This window comes from Vulpes vulpes, chromosome 10 (genome assembly GCF_048418805.1).
Source record: "Vulpes vulpes isolate BD-2025 chromosome 10, VulVul3, whole genome shotgun sequence".
In the NCBI taxonomy this organism is placed as follows: Eukaryota; Metazoa; Chordata; class Mammalia; order Carnivora; family Canidae; genus Vulpes; species Vulpes vulpes.
Window position 1 is genome coordinate 88,896,009 of NC_132789.1, and position 17,261 is coordinate 88,913,269.

At 39.3% G+C, this 17,261-nt stretch overlaps 1 protein-coding gene across 2 annotated transcripts in view; it reads left to right on the forward strand.

Annotated features, from left to right (window-relative positions):
* TMEM131L (transmembrane 131 like) overlaps positions 1-17,261 on the forward strand; it is a 160,426-nt gene that overhangs the window by 100,239 nt on the left and 42,926 nt on the right. For both annotated transcript variants that reach the window (XM_072724884.1, XM_072724885.1), the window contains exons 8-15: positions 9,286-9,363; positions 9,564-9,717; positions 11,300-11,358; positions 11,671-11,779; positions 14,014-14,107; positions 14,582-14,735; positions 15,285-15,455; positions 16,769-16,838. In XM_072724884.1, the coding sequence (XP_072580985.1) occupies positions 9,286-9,363; positions 9,564-9,717; positions 11,300-11,358; positions 11,671-11,779; positions 14,014-14,107; positions 14,582-14,735; positions 15,285-15,455; positions 16,769-16,838 (889 nt within the window). The remainder of the gene's footprint in view (positions 1-9,285; positions 9,364-9,563; positions 9,718-11,299; positions 11,359-11,670; positions 11,780-14,013; positions 14,108-14,581; positions 14,736-15,284; positions 15,456-16,768; positions 16,839-17,261) is intronic.

Here is a 17,261-nt window from a genome sequence, read left to right on the forward strand (position 1 = left end):
TGGAGGATGCAGAGTATCACCTTGGTTTTGGCTTTAGTTTATGCCAGTTGTTTTGATTCCAAGACCTTTGCATTTAAAATCAATGGGGAGAGATCGCCTGTCCGGGAGGCTGATTTGAGACCTCAGTGACTTGGTGAAGCACCACCTGGACTTACCGGCTCCTCTCAGGAAGTAGCCCGTGAGGCCCTGTGGTCTTCCCTCTGAGTTAGCAGAGTTAGTACTTCGTGGTGGTGGCAGCCCAGGCACAGATATGTCTTTGTTCTCCTTTCCTTCACGGAGCCTTTGTTTCTGGCATTCCTGTGCTGAATGATGTGGACATCCTGTTGGAGATGGAGCGGCTGCAGTGCCTGGGCAGGGGCATATGGGGATCTGTGCACACACTGGTTTCCATGGCCTCTTACAGTAGACTCACTGAAGCTTCTAGAACCTGCTTCTGAGAGAAGGCTTTTGCCTTTTAGTGTGCCCCCCCTTTCTTTTTTTTTTTTTTTAAGATTTTATTTATTTATTCACGATAGACATAGAGAGAGAGAGAGAGAGAGAGAGGCAGAGACACAGGAGAAGGGAAAGAAGCAGGCTCCATGCTGGGAGCCCGACGTGGGACTCCTGGATCACCCGGGCCAAAGGCAGGTGCTAAAACGATGAACCACCCAGGGATTCCACCCCCCCCCCCTCAAGTGGAGGATTGTTCTTAGCAGATTCTTGGAGGGGAGCTGCTATTGACCTTTCGGGAGCTTATGGCCTGGTGGGGAGAGCACCTTGGCTGTGAGCCGCTCACAGTCTCCTTCGGGTTGTGAGAGGGGGGTTGTGAGTGTGCCCCCCTTTCTCTGCAGTCAAGGGCTATGCCTCCAGGATGTGCTTGTCTTTTCCTGTCCCCTCTTCCTCTTGGGAAGACTCAGTTGAGTTTCTAGCTATTTAACCAGCTTTTTTTTTTTTTTTTTTTGGTCTTTTTATTTCTCTAACATCTGTAAAGCTGCTACTTTTTTTGGGAATTAAGTCGTTCCTTTTTCTTTTTGATCTAGATTATATATATATATATATTTTCTCTCTCTCTCTCTCTCTCTCTAGATGTTCCTCTAGATATTTTCTGGTGAGTTCTCCTAAAGGGAGAGAGATAAAATCAATAAGTTACGGGTCTGCTGACAGCATCTGTTGTTCTAACAAATCTTCTCTTCCCTGGGTTGGGGAGTCTTCCACAGGAGATGCTCTCCTATCATGCCAACATCTAAATCAGGCCTGGGGTCAGTCTTTCTTGATTTTCTTGCCTGGTTCCCCTTTAATGGGTTTCCTCTTTTTACTGTGCCCTCTCTTAGACTGAGTCCTACTTCTGTAAACTTCTCAGACATGTTCTCCCAGGGCATGGGCATTAACTGTGTTTCTACCTAATACTTTCAGAGCATTCTGCTCTGACTTTCCTGTCTCCTGCCCCTGTGAACCTGTCCAGGTCTTCTTTCGTAACCCTGGGTATAGCTGTCTCAGTCCTCAGTTGGCTCTTACTAGGGCACCTGGCTTTAGAAGTGCTTGCCTTCGTAACTCCTATTACCGAATCCTGGTTCCTTCCTGGGGAACAATTCCCATCTGCTGTGGTCTTGCTTTTCTTCCATTTTTTTAAAGCTCCAGTGAGCACAAAGATCTGTCTCCTTCATTTCAGTTTGCTACCAGGCTTTCTCCATCTCTGTGTCTGTTGGACCTTTGAGGTCTTGTTTTCTCATTCGAATTTTGTCTAGTTCTCTAAGAGATTAGTCTTTCTCTCTTTTTAAAAATATTTTATTTATTCATGAGAGACAGGGAGACATAGGCAGAGGGAGAAGCAGGCTCTCTGCAGGGAGCCCGCTAAGGAACTTGATCCCAGGATCCTGGGATCATGACCTGAGCCAAAGGCAGATGCTCAACCACTGAGCTACCCAGGTGCCCCGAGTTAGTCTTTCTCTTTTTTTTTAATTAAAAAAAAATTTTTTTAAGTCTTTCTCTTAGGGGAAATCCTGTCTTCCTCCTGCTTCATCAATCTGCCTTTTTTTGTTTTGTTTTCTCTTCATCTTGCTCTGATAGGAAAACTAAACCATGTTTCCCTAACCTTTTAGCACCCCTTTGATGTCCAGAGTGGACTGGATTGTTCCAAGGACAGACCTTCATGGTTGCCTTCTTTGTGCCTGCAATAATTGTGTCACATTGCTTCTCGGACTCCACCCAAGATGAGAGCATATCTCTGTCTTCTACCCTTATTGCTTCTTTATTTATAAAATCTGCCATCCATCTGTGAATCTGTCATTTTGGATCTTGAGCATCTAAAGCAGCAGTTGGCATTTAAGGGATTAATAAATCTAGAGCCAGTGAGTTGGGGAGGAACTTTTGAGTCTATGGGCCAGCCCACGTGAATTGAAGCTAGACCCTTTCATAGTTCCAACTCTTAGCCATGAAGATAATGTATGAAAAAGGAACAGAATTCGGAGCAACTTGTCTGTACTGTCTGCCTGGAGGTGGACCCAACAGTCTGTTCACAATCTGACTATAAAAGCAACTGGTGCACTGGAAGTTCTCTCTATTGTGGGGGGAGCTCTGTGACACCTTCTGCTCTTCCTTTTTCCTTCTCTCCTTTCCTTTCTTTTCCTAGTGGTAAAGTATATCATAAACTACTATTTTAAGTGTGAGTTGAGTGGCATGAAATACATTCATCCTGTTGTGGAACTGTCACCATTGTCCATTCCAGAACTTTTTCATCCTCCCTAACTGAAACTCTTATACATACTATATAGCAGCTCCCCATTAATCTCTCCTCTCAGTCCCCCATGACCACTACTCTGCTTTCTGGTACTATGAATTTGACTATTTTAGGCACCCTCACATAATTGGAATCACAGAATGTTTGCCCTTTTGTGTCTGGCTTATTCCACTCTGATACAGCTTTTCAGGGTTTCTCTGTGTTGTTGTGTATGTGTCAGAACTTCCTTCTCTTTTAAGACCAAATAACACTTCATTGCATGGATACACCATGTTTTGTTTATTCATTCATCCTTGGATGAATTTTGGCTTTTGGTTTCTGCTTTTGACTGCTGTACACAATGCTGCTGTAAATTTGGGTGTACAAATATCTGTTCGAATCCCTCCTGTCATTTTTTTTTAAAGATTTTATTTATTTATTCATGAGAGACAGAGAAAGAGACAGAGAAGAAGCAGGCTCCATGCAGAAAGTCTGATGTGGGACTGGATCCCGGGACTCCAGGATCACGCCCTGGGCCAAAGGCAGGCTCCAAACCACTGAGCCACCCAGGGATCCCCCCTCCTGTCACTTTGAAGTAGAGTTGGTGGATCACACAGTAATTCCATGTTTGATTTTTTTGAGGAATCGCCATACTGTTTCCACCACATCATCCTTTCTTCTATAGCCATAGCTGATCTTTGCCATGGCTACACCTGTTTAGCTAAAAGCTATGCCCACATTGCTCAAGGTCAAGCTACAAAGGCCTGCATCACAAAGGCTGAACTTTTGTTGAGCCTGGACCCACGGTCAAGGCCTGAGCTAGGCCTTCAGGACCCACTTGTCATTTGCTTAAGGCCAGCAGCATCCAATTGTATAAAAATAGCTGCTTTGCCTTTGGATCAAGCCACCATATGCTGCATGATTTACTAAGGTGAAAATCCCACAAGGCTCTCCTGAAACTGCCAGTCCAGTTTGTAATAGTTAAAAGCCAGCTCCCCAAGTGCAAAAGCCAGAGTGTTGCACAATACAGGCCACTGTCACTGGGTTCAACGAAAAGTCTCAGTATCTAAGTGTTAACTTGTTCTCCAAATTGCTTTTTGTCTGTCTTTCAGGGTTTTTTGGCACATTTCAGGAGGGTGGAAGGTTGTGGGCAATAAATGGCTCTTCTCTCCTCTTTTGGGTTCTGAATCCAAAGTGAAATAAGACGAAAAGAATTTGAAGTGTTTAAGAAAAAAACAAAACAAAACAGCCCTCTTCTCTTAGAAACCAAAGGAGCATGGAAGAGGAGTTTCCCCTCTTAAAACTTTTGATGTGGGTTTTCCCAGAAGCATTTAAGTTATTTCTTGTGGAATTTTATTAATTTAATGCATTAATTGTGAATGAATAAGTAAAAACAATAACGCTCCCTTTTGAAGGTCTACTCTGCCTTGTGCTTGTCGTCTGTATCTCATTTAGGGCTTCTAACTGGCTGTGAACTCACTCACTGTCTTATTGAAGAGGAAACTGAGTCTTAGGCAGGGTATGAGATGTCCCTAAGCTTTTGTGGCTGGAGTTTCATCTTGAATTTAGTTTATGGCAAAGCTTTTTCTAAAAAAGATGTGCATAAGAGAAAGTGCAAAAACGTGTGTTTTTTAATCCCTCTTCCCTTAAAACAGAAAAATTAATTTCAACCATTTCCTAGGATTTTACAAATATTTTAGTGAGGGGCCTGGCAATGTAGGTGAATTTTGTTTCCGTGGCTAAATATCTGAGGATTAGCACAGCAGTGGGGAGGGCTGAAGCACAGCCGCTGTTTAAGGGTGAAAGCAACCCCACAGTGCTGACTAATAACTCAGCTGAGCCCCTCTGTTGTGCAGGAAACACTAAATTAGGAGTTTGGTTATAGAGCATAGCCGTTGTGTGGAAGGGACCCAAGAAAGTGCCTGTGTTATGCAAAATCACTTGCTGTGTAGATTCTATTGTACGTAGCACTGTATATGTGGGCTACTGACTGGAATACTGAAAATTGTGGAGGAGGAGAAAAATAGGACCTAATATTGGGATTTATCTATAATTCTTTCATATTTCACAAGCTGTATTCCTTAAATACAAGGTTTCTGTGTGTGGTCATTACTGTGAACATCATAATTTCAAGGCTCTTGATCATTCTGTCTGGATTAATATATTATAGATTCTTATATACTTTTGTTAGGAGGTTGGTTTATTCTTGTTAGTAAAAGTCCTCTAAAGTGACAGGACTTGAAAGTCTCTCATTTTGTTTCCTCTTTACTTGTACATCATCACCCCAAATAACACTCTGCCCTGGCTTGGTGTGCAAAGACCAGCTTCTTAGCAGGTACAGAACTAGGTGATTTCTTCTCTTTTAGCTCCAGTTAACTAGACATATAACATAAAACCAAGGGAATATAAGCCATTACAAAAGGTTGGTTTGTTTTTTAAACACTGCCATTTCCTTGACTATGGCATTATCTCTTGGTATGGTTTTCTAATGCATGTTCCCCATGGTGAAGAACTTCCCAGCTTTTAAATTCAGGAGAAGTAGACTTGGTCTGTTCTGATTTACTTAGAAAAAAAAGTACTGACTTGTGTTAAAAGATCTGCTTTTTTTTTTTTCCTTGTTTCTCCACTAGCTAACTTTAAGATCTTTGATAAGTCATTTAACCCCTCCAAACCACATTTCTCCCCATCTTCTACAAGTGAATAATACCATATACTTTACATGGAAACTACCAAGAAATTATTTGATTTTTTTACCTGTAAAATTTATGAACTAATTTGTTAAAGTGATTTGGGGGATTTGAAAAGTAGAGAAGTTGGTTTCTATTTTCCTTTTATAATCTGCCCAGGCACACTCTTGGATAAGGGGATGTCCTACCGTCACAACAAATGTGCTCAGCTGGGGCCCTTTCAGAGAGAATTTAATCCCAGTATGTGTGCAATTGCCCCAGGGAGCTCATGTTTTGGTTATGGTTTACTTTCCTAAGTCAAGATTACAGTAGTTTTGGTTTTTTTTTGATAAAGACATGAACGTTTAAATTGCTCTTTGAGAAAAATTGGCCCGCTTCAAGGACACTTTGGAGGTGCTGGAACTCCCCCTTGTGGGACTCTGAAGTGTTCTACAACAAATGAAACAATATAATTTATTTTTGTTACACTTCCAGCTAAGAGAGGAATCTTACTTAAAATGGTAAATTATAGAGTCATCGATCCAGAAACTTACCAAGAATGACAACCTACTGGGCTTTATAGTACATCAGGTGACTGTGCAAATTGGATTGTTTAATTGTTTTCAAAAATTATAGTTTTGAAGTTATAACATTGTCAACATTTGAAGAAATATTTTAGGTAAGAGAATTACCTTGTGTGGTTAAGGCCTACAGTTAAAATGCTATAACTTTTCAAAAAATATAAATACATATGTTGAAAACGTGTTGATAGGTGGTTTTCTTTAAACTTTTTTTTTTAAGTTTACATCAGAAGTACATGCCAAGTGCAAGATTTTGATATATTCTTTTACTTTATAGCCATTGTTTATTATTTTTAGTTTCTTGTCCATTTCAAGATTGCCTTTTTACTTATTTTTAAGATTTTATTTATTTATTTATGAGAGGCACAGAGAGAGAGAGGCAGAGACATAGGCAGAGGGAGAAGCAGGCTCCCCACAAGGATCCCGATGTGGGGCTGGATCCTGGATCCTGAGATCATGCCCTGAGCAGAAGGTAGATGCTCAACTGCTGAGCCACCCAGGCATCCCTCAAGCTTGCTTTTTTCAAGCAAGCTGTCTATTGCTGTGTGCCCACTTCTTGTCATTCACTAATTGCATATTGAATTAGGTGGTAGGCATTGTGGTAAAAGCATCAAACAAGGTGCTTACAATCTTCTGGCGAAGACAGACCTTGAGCCAGGGTGTTGTTATACCGAGGAGTGTTTAGGAAGGTCAGGGAAAAGGTGCTGTCGGTGTAAGTAGTGGACAGTTACCCTAGCTGTGGTGTCAGGGAAAGCCTTGGTGAAGGGGGTGTTTAATCTGGATGTGAAGGTTTAGCTAGGTAGAGGAAGGATGGATTTCGGGGTGTGAGTTCACAGCAAAAGATTAAGTTCGGAGGTTGAAGGCAAAACAGAGCAGAAAGTAGGCCAATGAGGCTGGAGGATAAATAAGGAGGTGGAGACTAGGCAGGTGCCTGAGTTTTGAAGCTACAGTAAAGGATTTGGTTTTTGAAGAGTTCTAAGCAACTAGTGGCATTGCCTGATTTGCGTATTTGTAAACTCACTCTTGTTGCAGTGTGGAGACTGGAATGGAGAGGGCATAGGTAGAGACAGGGAGACTAGCCTACCTGTCCCCTTCCTCCGTCTCCTATCTTCAACAAGGGCAAGCATCCCTAAACTTTTTCTGTAAAGGCCCTGAGAGTAAATTTTGGCTTTGCAGGTCATGCACTCTCTGTTGCAAGTACTCATCCTGGCAGTTATAGCATGAAAGCAGTCATCGACAGTACACAAAGGAATGAACATGGCTGGGTCCCAATAAAACTTTATTTACAAACACAAGCAGTTAGCTAGATTTGCCCTTGGACATAGTTTGCTGACTCCTGATCTCCAGGGTATTAGGAATGAAGAGAAGTGCATGGATTTAAGGGCCACTAAGGTGGGGTTAGTATAATTTGGTTATGGGTTTGTTTGAGAAGGGTGAGGAGGTGGAGTGAAGTTGGTATGCAGGCCTCAGCCATAAATAACTATATCAGTGATGGTGCCAGGGCAACATGCACAGCAAAGGTAGCTGTCTTGACAAGTGTGAGCATTCAGGAGGATGCCTGGCCATCGGCTGGACATGGGTGGGTGTAGAGGTCTGAGCTGGAGAAAGTAGTGCAGGCAGTGTCAGTGTGTCACAGAGCTTCCGTAGAGAGAGAGTGAAGAGGGCAAAAGACAGAATCCAGAGTAACTAACATCTTGAGAGGACAGGGGGAAGAGCCACAAAGGAGGAACCAAAGAGGAAGGAGAAAGAACCAAGAGAAGCATATGTAATGGCAGCGTTAAATTGGCAGAAGAGTTGGGCAAAATGAAAAGTGTCTATTGGACTTGGATATGAGGAGGTCATTTATAACTTGGGTTAAAGCAATTTCAGAGAGTAGTAGGCTTTTTCTTGTTATGACTTTGATGGTGGAACTTGTTTACAGAAAGACAAATTCAGAAATCTAGTTCTTCTTTAAGATTTTACCTCTAGGGTTGCCTGGGTGACCTAGTGGTTGAGCATCTGCCTTTGACTCAGGTCATGATCCCAAGATCCTGGGATCGAGTCCCATATTGAGCTCCCTGCACGGAGCCTGCTTCTCCCTCTGCTTATGTCTCTGCCTCTCTCTGTGCGTCTCTCATGAATAAATAAATAAAATCTTTAAAAAAAATATATTTTACATTCAGTTTACAAATGGTATTAAGTCTAGCAGATAGTAGCAATTACTTTTTAGGAGAGCCTTTGGTTAATATTTGGTCCCATTTACAAGCTTAGTTAAGCTTAACTATCTTTACTGAATTTTAAAATGCTTTATATTACATTGCAGTTTTGGTACTTTAGTTGTTGAATGCAGTGGTTAAAAAAATTTTTTTTAAACATAATGTACTTAGGTAATTCTTAATAAATCTAACAAATTAAATACCATCATGTTGGTTCTACTTAATACTAAATCTTCCTGGAGTGAATAAATGCTTACCAACAATTAAGTCAGCCAAGGATTTGGGGAATGCCTTCTTACCTTACTGAGATTTCTTGGAGTCCTGACTATGGCTGCCAAGCCAAGTGCCTTTTTATTTTATAATCACTATGCCAGACACATCAAACTGAACGAAAAAGGAACTCTCCCAGCTTTGGTTGTTTGAATTTACATGCCTCGCTACCTGACTTCCCTGTGCCTTCACTATCTATGCGCTGCCCGCCCCCCCAAGCCCCCCACCCTCCTATCCAAATGGCTGTATTCCTGGATTAGAATTTTCATTTCCTCCTCTTAAAGCTATGTCGGTTCTCATCTCATGTGGCTGTTAAGATCTTTGTACTTGACACAATTCTGCATTCTTTTCATTTACTTTGGTCTCTTCCATCTGTAGCTCTTTCACATATTAAAAATGATTATGACAACCAGTGGCGTTTCAGACTGTCTTACTGTTTTGTCACAGCTTCTAATGTCATTCTACTAATGGAAGGCAGACATAAAAACAAGTTAATTGGCTATTACTGGGTAAAGCTACTTTGAAATGAAAGACTCCTATGTTGAAACAAAGTTCAAAAAGTATAAGAAATGCCAAACTACAGTATCCTGTGTATATTTAGAACATATTTATCTCCTTATTGCCATAATAGGAATTTTCATGTTGCTCAAGGGAGAGTTTATGATTTCCATTAGAATGTAAGCTCAGTGACACATTTTTTGTCTTATTCATGTTTATTTCCAGCTGCTAGAATAATATGCAGCATTTAGCAGATAGTTCAATATTTATTAAATGAATAAATGAATGTCCTGAATAAATGATAGATTGTTCACTATGAATATGAGGTTGAACTTTTTGCCTCTTGTAAGGTTTTTTCTCCCTTTTTTTCCTTCTTTTAGGCAGAAACCACTAATACTAGCCTCTTGCAAGTACAACTGGAATGCAGTTTACGTAATAAAGTGTGTCAGCAGTTAAAGGTAAAATAAAAAATTCATTGTTTTTATCTTTCCTTTCCTACCTCTTGGCTTGGAAATAAAGAATAAGGTGACACATTCTGTTTTCAGAAATACACATGCCCTTACCATAAGTGCTTTTCTTTTTTTAAAATTTGAAGTCACAAAGTTTGGATGATTTTTTTGTTGTTGTTTTTCCTGTTTCTCCATCCCTCTAATCTCAGAGTTGTTATATGGAATCTGATGATGTTTTACGGCTACAAATGAGCATAATTGTAACCATGGAAAACTCCTCAAAAGAATTTGAAGAAAACACACAAGATTTGTTAGATCATCTTTCTATTATTTATGTAGCTACAGATAAATCTGAGACCTCAGGTAACGTGTAATCTTTTAAAATTTTTATTAAAATATGTTTTGATTAACATACATCACCATTCTCGTGGCATTTACATATTGATTGTATCATTGCAATGCAAGACAAAGAGCCTTTGATTTCATCATTAAGAGATTGAAACAGTAACTAGTTCTCAATCTGCAGCTGCTAGTAAGGCTGTATTATTTTAGAGTAAATTAAGAGTGACTGCAAACCATTCTGAGTTCCCTTAGGATTAATTTTTCTTGGGATCCTGGAGAGAAACAAGTTAAATGGGCACAACAATCTAATATAAATATCCACAAAGTATTTTAAGTCTCATATCTCTTGTTCTATTGTTACTGGTTTGCAGAAGCTCAGTTAAATCATGCTGCTTTGTGTTTTTAATAGTTGATTGGGTGCCGGTTGTTCCTGGATGCCTGCCTGACAAGTTAGGATAGTGTGAACTCTAATGTCCATTTCTATGAATTTTGTCTTTGAAAATGTGTGTCCTATGTACCAGAAATTACCTAGTTCATCAATTTAAGTTTCTTTTTTTTTTTTTTAAAGATTTATTTATTTATTCATTCACAGAGAGCGAGAGAGAGGCAGAGATACAGGCAGAGGGAGAAGCAGGCTCCATGCAGAAAGCCCGATGTGGGACTCGATCCTGGGTCTCCAGGATTACACCCCGGGCTGCAGGCGGCACTAAACCACTGCACCACCAGGGCTGCCCTCAATTTAAGTTTCTAAGAACTTTTGTAGGCAACACTTATCATATGGTCCATGACACTTATAACGTGGGGTTTGCTATTATCCATTGGTTAGCAAGACTGTTCTGGTATATATGTATATTTATATGTACACATATGTACATGAAAATGTACATATACACACTCATATATATGCATATACATACACACACACACACACACACACAGCCTATACATATTTGGAGAAAGATTTGGTAGCAAAACATAATTTTATTTGGCAGTCTTAACAGTTGGTCAGACATCATTTACTTTCCATTCCTTAGAATTGATTGTAGTAGTAATGGTTCAGCAAGAGAGCTGTCCTGTCCTTGGGTTCATAGTTTTGGTGATTCACAGAATGGCCAGGTAGACAACAATGTAGAGAAGACCTCTGTCCCACAGGGAGCTCTTTTGGTGAAGGTTAAAAGGAAGGCTATGTTTTAAGATCCCAGGGTTTTGTTTTTCCAAAAATATGATCATCTAAATAAGGAAATGAGGGGTTGTCTAGTCAACAGGAGGACACAGCTTTCTTTAAAGCTGTCCAATTGGTTAGTTTCATCCAGAAGAGTTAATAGTATGACCCTAGACTCAGAGTTTCTCCACTGGTGGTGGAGGGATCATCGCTCCCTTGAGGGATCCTATATTGGAAGGTCAATCTTTTTGTATGGATCTTTTTTCTTGTGTCTTATAAGAATATCCAACAGAAAATAGCTCCCAGCTTCAATTGTAGTGTTGAAAATCAAGTCACATTTTGTATAGAAATATGTGATGTGGTATTTTAACTACTATATTAAGGTGTGAGAATGAGATAGTTCTTTGTTTTTAATCTCATTGCTCTGATTCTTTTGGACAGATGATTCGGCAGTAAATATGTACATATTACATTCAGGAAACAGCCTTATTTGGATACAGGTAATTGTAAATGCTTACATTAAATTTTAAACTGACAAGTATGTGTTTAATTACAGAACATGAGGATTTTTCAGGAACAGATACAAGAACACTGTCTCAATTCTCTTTTGCTTTAATTTATACTCCTTTTCCCTTGCTTGAACCCATATTAGGATGAAGCGTGTCAGCACCCCCTTCATACTGTTACAGACACATATGCTGGGCAGTTGCTTGTATGCCAGTCTGAGCTATTTAGTTCCTTTAACAGAGTTGATTCAAATTGGATAAATACCCCTCTGAAAATACTAATGTGGATTTTTTTTTTTTTGGTAGGACGTACATCATTTCTCACAGAGAGATGCTCTGTCTCTGCAGTTTGAACCAGTACTCCTACCTACTTCTACAACAAACTTTACAAAAATCGCCTCTTTCACTTGCAAAGGTACAGATTTAAAAAATATTGGAGACTGTCTATTTTCGTTATCTAGTTATGATAGCAATTCCTTCTGTGAAATGCCTTAGAACTGCAGAGTCAGCAAAGTTTTCAGAAAGTGAATGGGTTTGATTGTAGTACTGCAGCCTTAGTAGTTAACTACTAAGAGACAGAATGACAAAAAAAGAGATTGTTGATGCCACTTCTACCACACGTAGGATTTTGCATTTAAAGCTTAACTGAGTTGGTGATTTGAAGGAGCAAGATGCAAATGTATTTGGTGGAGGTGCTCTCTTTTTAGAGAGTTCTGCTGCCCAGGTGGTGTTTCTTGGTGCACAATGCTATGCAGATCTCGTGAATATAAACCCAGTCCTCATTTTAGGTTCTTATTTATGGTAGAGTTCTGTAAAGAAATGCAAATGACTCTATACATATGAAAACATGACCTGCCTCACTTGTATTTCAAGAAATGTTAGTTAAAGTAACAAGTGAGATATAATTTTTTACTTAGATCAATAAGGATAAAAACATTGTTAGTATTCTGTGTTGGTAATGATTAGGAAAAAAAACCCAGATATTTTTGACAAGAGTATAAGCCAATGCAGGCTTTTTTGGAGGGAAAATTGACAATCGCTGAAAATTTAAAATGCACATATATGCTCTTTGATCCTTAATTCTATGTCAAGGACTATCTATGGATATACTCATATATGCATGCAAAAAAGAAATGTGCACTGTTGGTGATAACAGAACAATGTAAACCTCCATTGATGGGAGGAGCCTGGTTAAATTGTAGCGCATTTACAGGTGGGTGTGCCCTGCAGCTTTTTGGAGGCATATGTACAGCAGTGCGTGTGTGTATACTTGGTATTTTTATTTTGTTTTATTTGTATTATTCATGAGAGACACAGAGAGAGAGGCAGACACATAGGCAGAGGGAGAAGCAGGCTCTACGCAGGGAGCCTGATGTGGAACTTGATCCCAGGACTCGATCCCAGGACTCTAGGATCATGTCCTGAGCCGAAAGGCAGACGCTGAGCCACCCAGGCATCCCCACTTGGTATTTTTTAAAGTGTATTTATATGCTTGTGTATGTGTAGAGCACTGGATAGATGTTTAAGAATCTGCTAGCAGTTGTTTAAGATAATTGGGAATTTGGGTGAACAGTAGACTCTATTTTCACATTTTTGTTAGCATTTGAATATTTTTTGGAGCCATATATGTAGCTTAAGGGAAAAAAAAAGACTAGAAGACTCTGGGTAGCTTAGTCAGGTAACCATCTGCTTTAGGCTCCGGTCATGATCCTCAGGTCCTGGGACTGAGCTGGAGTAGGGGGTAGGGGTAGGGTCCCTGCTTAGTGGGGAGTCTGCTTCTACCACTACCCCCCCCCGCCCCCTCTCCCCGCCTGCTTTCTCTTGCCATCTCTCTCTCTCTCAAGTAAATAAATAAAATCTAAAAATTAAAAAAAAAGGCTTGAGTGTTAGTATCAGAGTTAGGAATTTAATACCAGTGCCTTAATGTTACGACCAAGCTCCAGGAAAGCTTAAAAGTGTTGTTTTGATAATTCACAGTGTTTTGGAATACATTGTGCTTTCACTGTGAAGCTCCTTCTTGCTATTTTGGATGTCTTCCTTTCTTGCTCATGCCTCCACATGCTCCTCTTCACCCCACCCAGTTGAGCGTCATTTTTCACTTTTGTCATTCCTGGCAGTACTAAAGACTTTTCCTCTTATATATGGTGAATGCAGATCTTTGTAAAGAGAAGCCATAAAATGTTCATTCTCTTTTTTCCCCCCCAAAAGAAGAAATGAGAGGGTGGTTTTAAAAAGGGGTAGATGGGGATGAGAGACTCCTGACTCTGGGAAACAAAGGGCTGCAGAGGGGAGGTGAGTGGGGGAATGGGGTAACTGGGTGACAGGAACTAAGGAGGGCACATGATGGGATGAGCGCTGGGTGTTATACTATATGTTGGCACATTGAATTTAAATAAAAAAATTTAAAAGAGGGGTGGTTGGGGGCTGGTAGACATGGTGTTCTGGGTGATTAGCAACAAGGCAGCAGAGAAAAAGATGGGAGTGTTTGAGAAAGGATTTTACCATTGATATCTGATGCACTGTTTTAACGGAGACTGAAAAGCAAAGTAATAAGACAGTTAGAAATAAAATATGTATCTTGTTTTTGTTCAGGGTAATGAAAAAAAAGATACTTATGCTTCACATTTATTTCTTTGTATCTCAAAACAGCTACATCATGTGACAGTGGAATTAAAGAGGACATGATGAAGATAAAAAGCACTTCAACACTAAATGCATGTCTCTCCTCTCCTGTGGTTCAAGGGTAGGATGATTCCACTTTCCCTTTAATCATGTTTGTTTATTTGTTTGTTTTCATCTAGCAATAACTTAAAAATATAGCTGAGAAGATGTGTATGACTCTCCCTCTCTGGGCTTGCCTTCCACACTTAACACTGCTTACCAGGCAGTGGGAGGGCTGAGTGCAGAATGGGAGCAGGGAAACAATGATTCAGTTTGTGGAACAGCTTCCTGGCCTGGGAGCCAGGTGTGGATCCTGACTTGGCCCTGGTGGCCTCTTTGAGCATCCTGGTCTTGGCCTGGTCACTCATCCTCTGGCCTTTCCGATGCTCCACTTGTGGGCGTGGAGGTTGAGGAAGGCAGTCTGAAGCTCGTTCCTAACACTAACATTCATTCTCTAACGTTTTCTGATGCTCCTCTTTTTGCATTCAGAGGCACCTTGAGTGCTGAACGTTGTCTCACACTCAGGCCTGATAGCATGCACGTCCTGTGTTCACAGGTATTTTAGAATGGACTCCTCTGCAACCCAGTTTCACATAGAGACTAACGAGAACACTTCAGGAGTTTGGTCAATGTGGTACCTCAACCATTTTGACCGTAGTGTTGTACTAAATGATGTGTTTGTTTCCAAGGAGACCAAGCACATTTTAAAGGTATCTATAGTACTTTTATCCAAGTTTTAGCCTATTTTACGATTTGTTTAAGGTCAGATGCTATGAAATCAATATTTATATTATTTAATTTTTATTTCTGATTTTTTAAAGCAAGTGTTTTTCTTTGAATATTTTCAGTTTCTAGGATCTCTTTGTTTTTTAAACTATTGTTTAGGGACCTCAAAGGGACCAAGATAAATTCTTAAATGATATTTGCTCTTAACATTATTCAAAGAGATTACAATGTATAATTTATACTAAAAAGATTGTATTTATTAAAAGTAAGCCTGAATAATGACAAATAGACTTTTTCAAAATACCACCCATGAAAATTTCGAGATTATTTTTGTGAAATTTAAAAAGAGTAGCATATGAAACATTTAAAAACTGTCATTTATATTAAAAAAATTCAATCTTTGACCTGGAAATAATTGAGTAAAATTATGTTTTTAAAAGTACAGAAGAACTTTAGTATCATACTTTATAATAGTTTTAATCATAATTAGTGTTAGGAAAAGTAATTTCTCTTGCTTTTTTTTTTCTTTTTAGATTCTGAATTTCACTGGCCCTTTATTTCTACCTCCAGGCTGTTGGAATATATTTTCTTTGAAACTTGCTGTTAAAGACATTGCCATAAATCTATTCACCAATGTATTTTTGACTACAAACATAGGTGCCATTTTTGCAATACCTCTACAGATTTACTCAGCCCCAACCAAGGTATTGTTTACAGCACTATGTGTTATAATTTTCATATAATTACTGTTTATTTTTATTCACTTCTGGTGCTTGGGTTTTGTTGACAGAGTTTAAAGGCCCTGTTCTTTAAGACTATCTGAGAAATTTGCAGGATATTGCCAGGCTAATTGTAGATGATTGGTTGTTTAGATATGGAACTCTTGATTGGGAAAGAGTTTCTATTTTTCATAAAGTAATTTGAGGTTAGTAAATAAAATATTACAAATTAATTTCATTTTCATTTATTTCCAAAATTTGAAGAGCAAGGAATATATGCTCGCAATAGAAAACACAGTTGGGCTTCTAGTGCATACTAGCAATGAATTCAAATAAATGAGATGGCTAAATGCTTTAGTTAGGCCTCTGGTAAGTGACTCTTGGTTGCTTGTAATCCTTGCATTTCTTTAGTGGGCCAAATCAAAAGCCTTAACGGGTTCTCAGTTAAAATGCTTTCTAACATCTGGGTTAGCCACATTTAATTTAGGTCTTATTAAACATGCCTCATTTTTTTCTTAATGTTTATTTATTTTTGTTTGGTTACTGTTATTGCTTCTTTTTTGATCCAAGCTATTCTGTATAACGCTGGGTTCTAATTTTTCACTATGAGACGTTCATGCAACCATCTTTATGATTTTTCTCACTTATTAGCATTGGTGTTTCATAGATAGAAATGCCTCATGCCTAGCTATAAGCTTAAAGGTAGGACCTCTAAAATTAAACTGCACAAGATGTAAGGTTAATTCCATTCATCTGTATTTCAAGCAGGGGAGATTTCTTAGAAATTTCCTTTTTCCGATCAAGAGATGCATATTAAGAAGAGCTACTTGTGGGAGGGAGTAGGCAGGTTTCACATATATATGGAAGTAGCAGGTCTGTGCTTCCCCAACCTGTAGGAAGTGGAACCTCAATTTAAGTGTCCCAGGCGGCTTAGGAGTTACTATAGATTGGTGTACTGTTTTTCAGAGGATTAGAGTACAGTTAAAAAAAAGAAACCTATCAGGAATGTCCTGAGATTAACTTCTAATTCAGAAGGCAGCTGTGTGTCTTTGGGGCCCAAGGATCATCACTATGGGCATTGATGATTGTACAGGATCCACTGGCCTGGTCCTTCTGTGAGAGACAGTTCTGAGCTCTCATTCAAGAAGGGAAGCCAAGAATTCACGTGCTTGTTTGGCTTCTGGTTAAAGAGAAATTCACCCAGGTGGAGGCCATTGTCTCCTTCACATTTGAGTGCATTAGGATTTTTATGTTTAGTGTTGTGTTTTAAGTTATTCATATATTACTTTTCAATCTAGGAAGGGAGTCTGGGTTTTGAAGTGATAGCACATTGTGGCATGCATTATTTCATGGGAAAATCAAAAACAGGTAAGTATTTTGCCCTTAGATTTTCTGTAGAACTCTAGTTTGGGATTGGGTGGGAAGTAGTGAGGAAAAATAGCATTTACAGGTGGAATAATTAATACTGTAAACACAGCTTTGTCATATTTCATTCTAAAAGAGCATGATCATTCACAGAATGACTTGAAATTGTTAAGAATCCCCCCGAAAACACCCAGCGTGCTTGTGTAATGGCCCTTAAGTAGCTGGAACTTTTCGTAAGGGATTATTTTTCAAACACTTTATTTGATGGTCACAGCAACCTCATGTCCAGGAAAAATTGGAAAACTGTGGTTCTTTTATAAAAAGGCTGACTACAAGTTAGTAAAAATAACCTAGACTTGCATTTGAAGACCTTAGTTATAGGAGCATAAACATCTTACAGGGGGCGCTAGTTGTTGAGTGTGAATG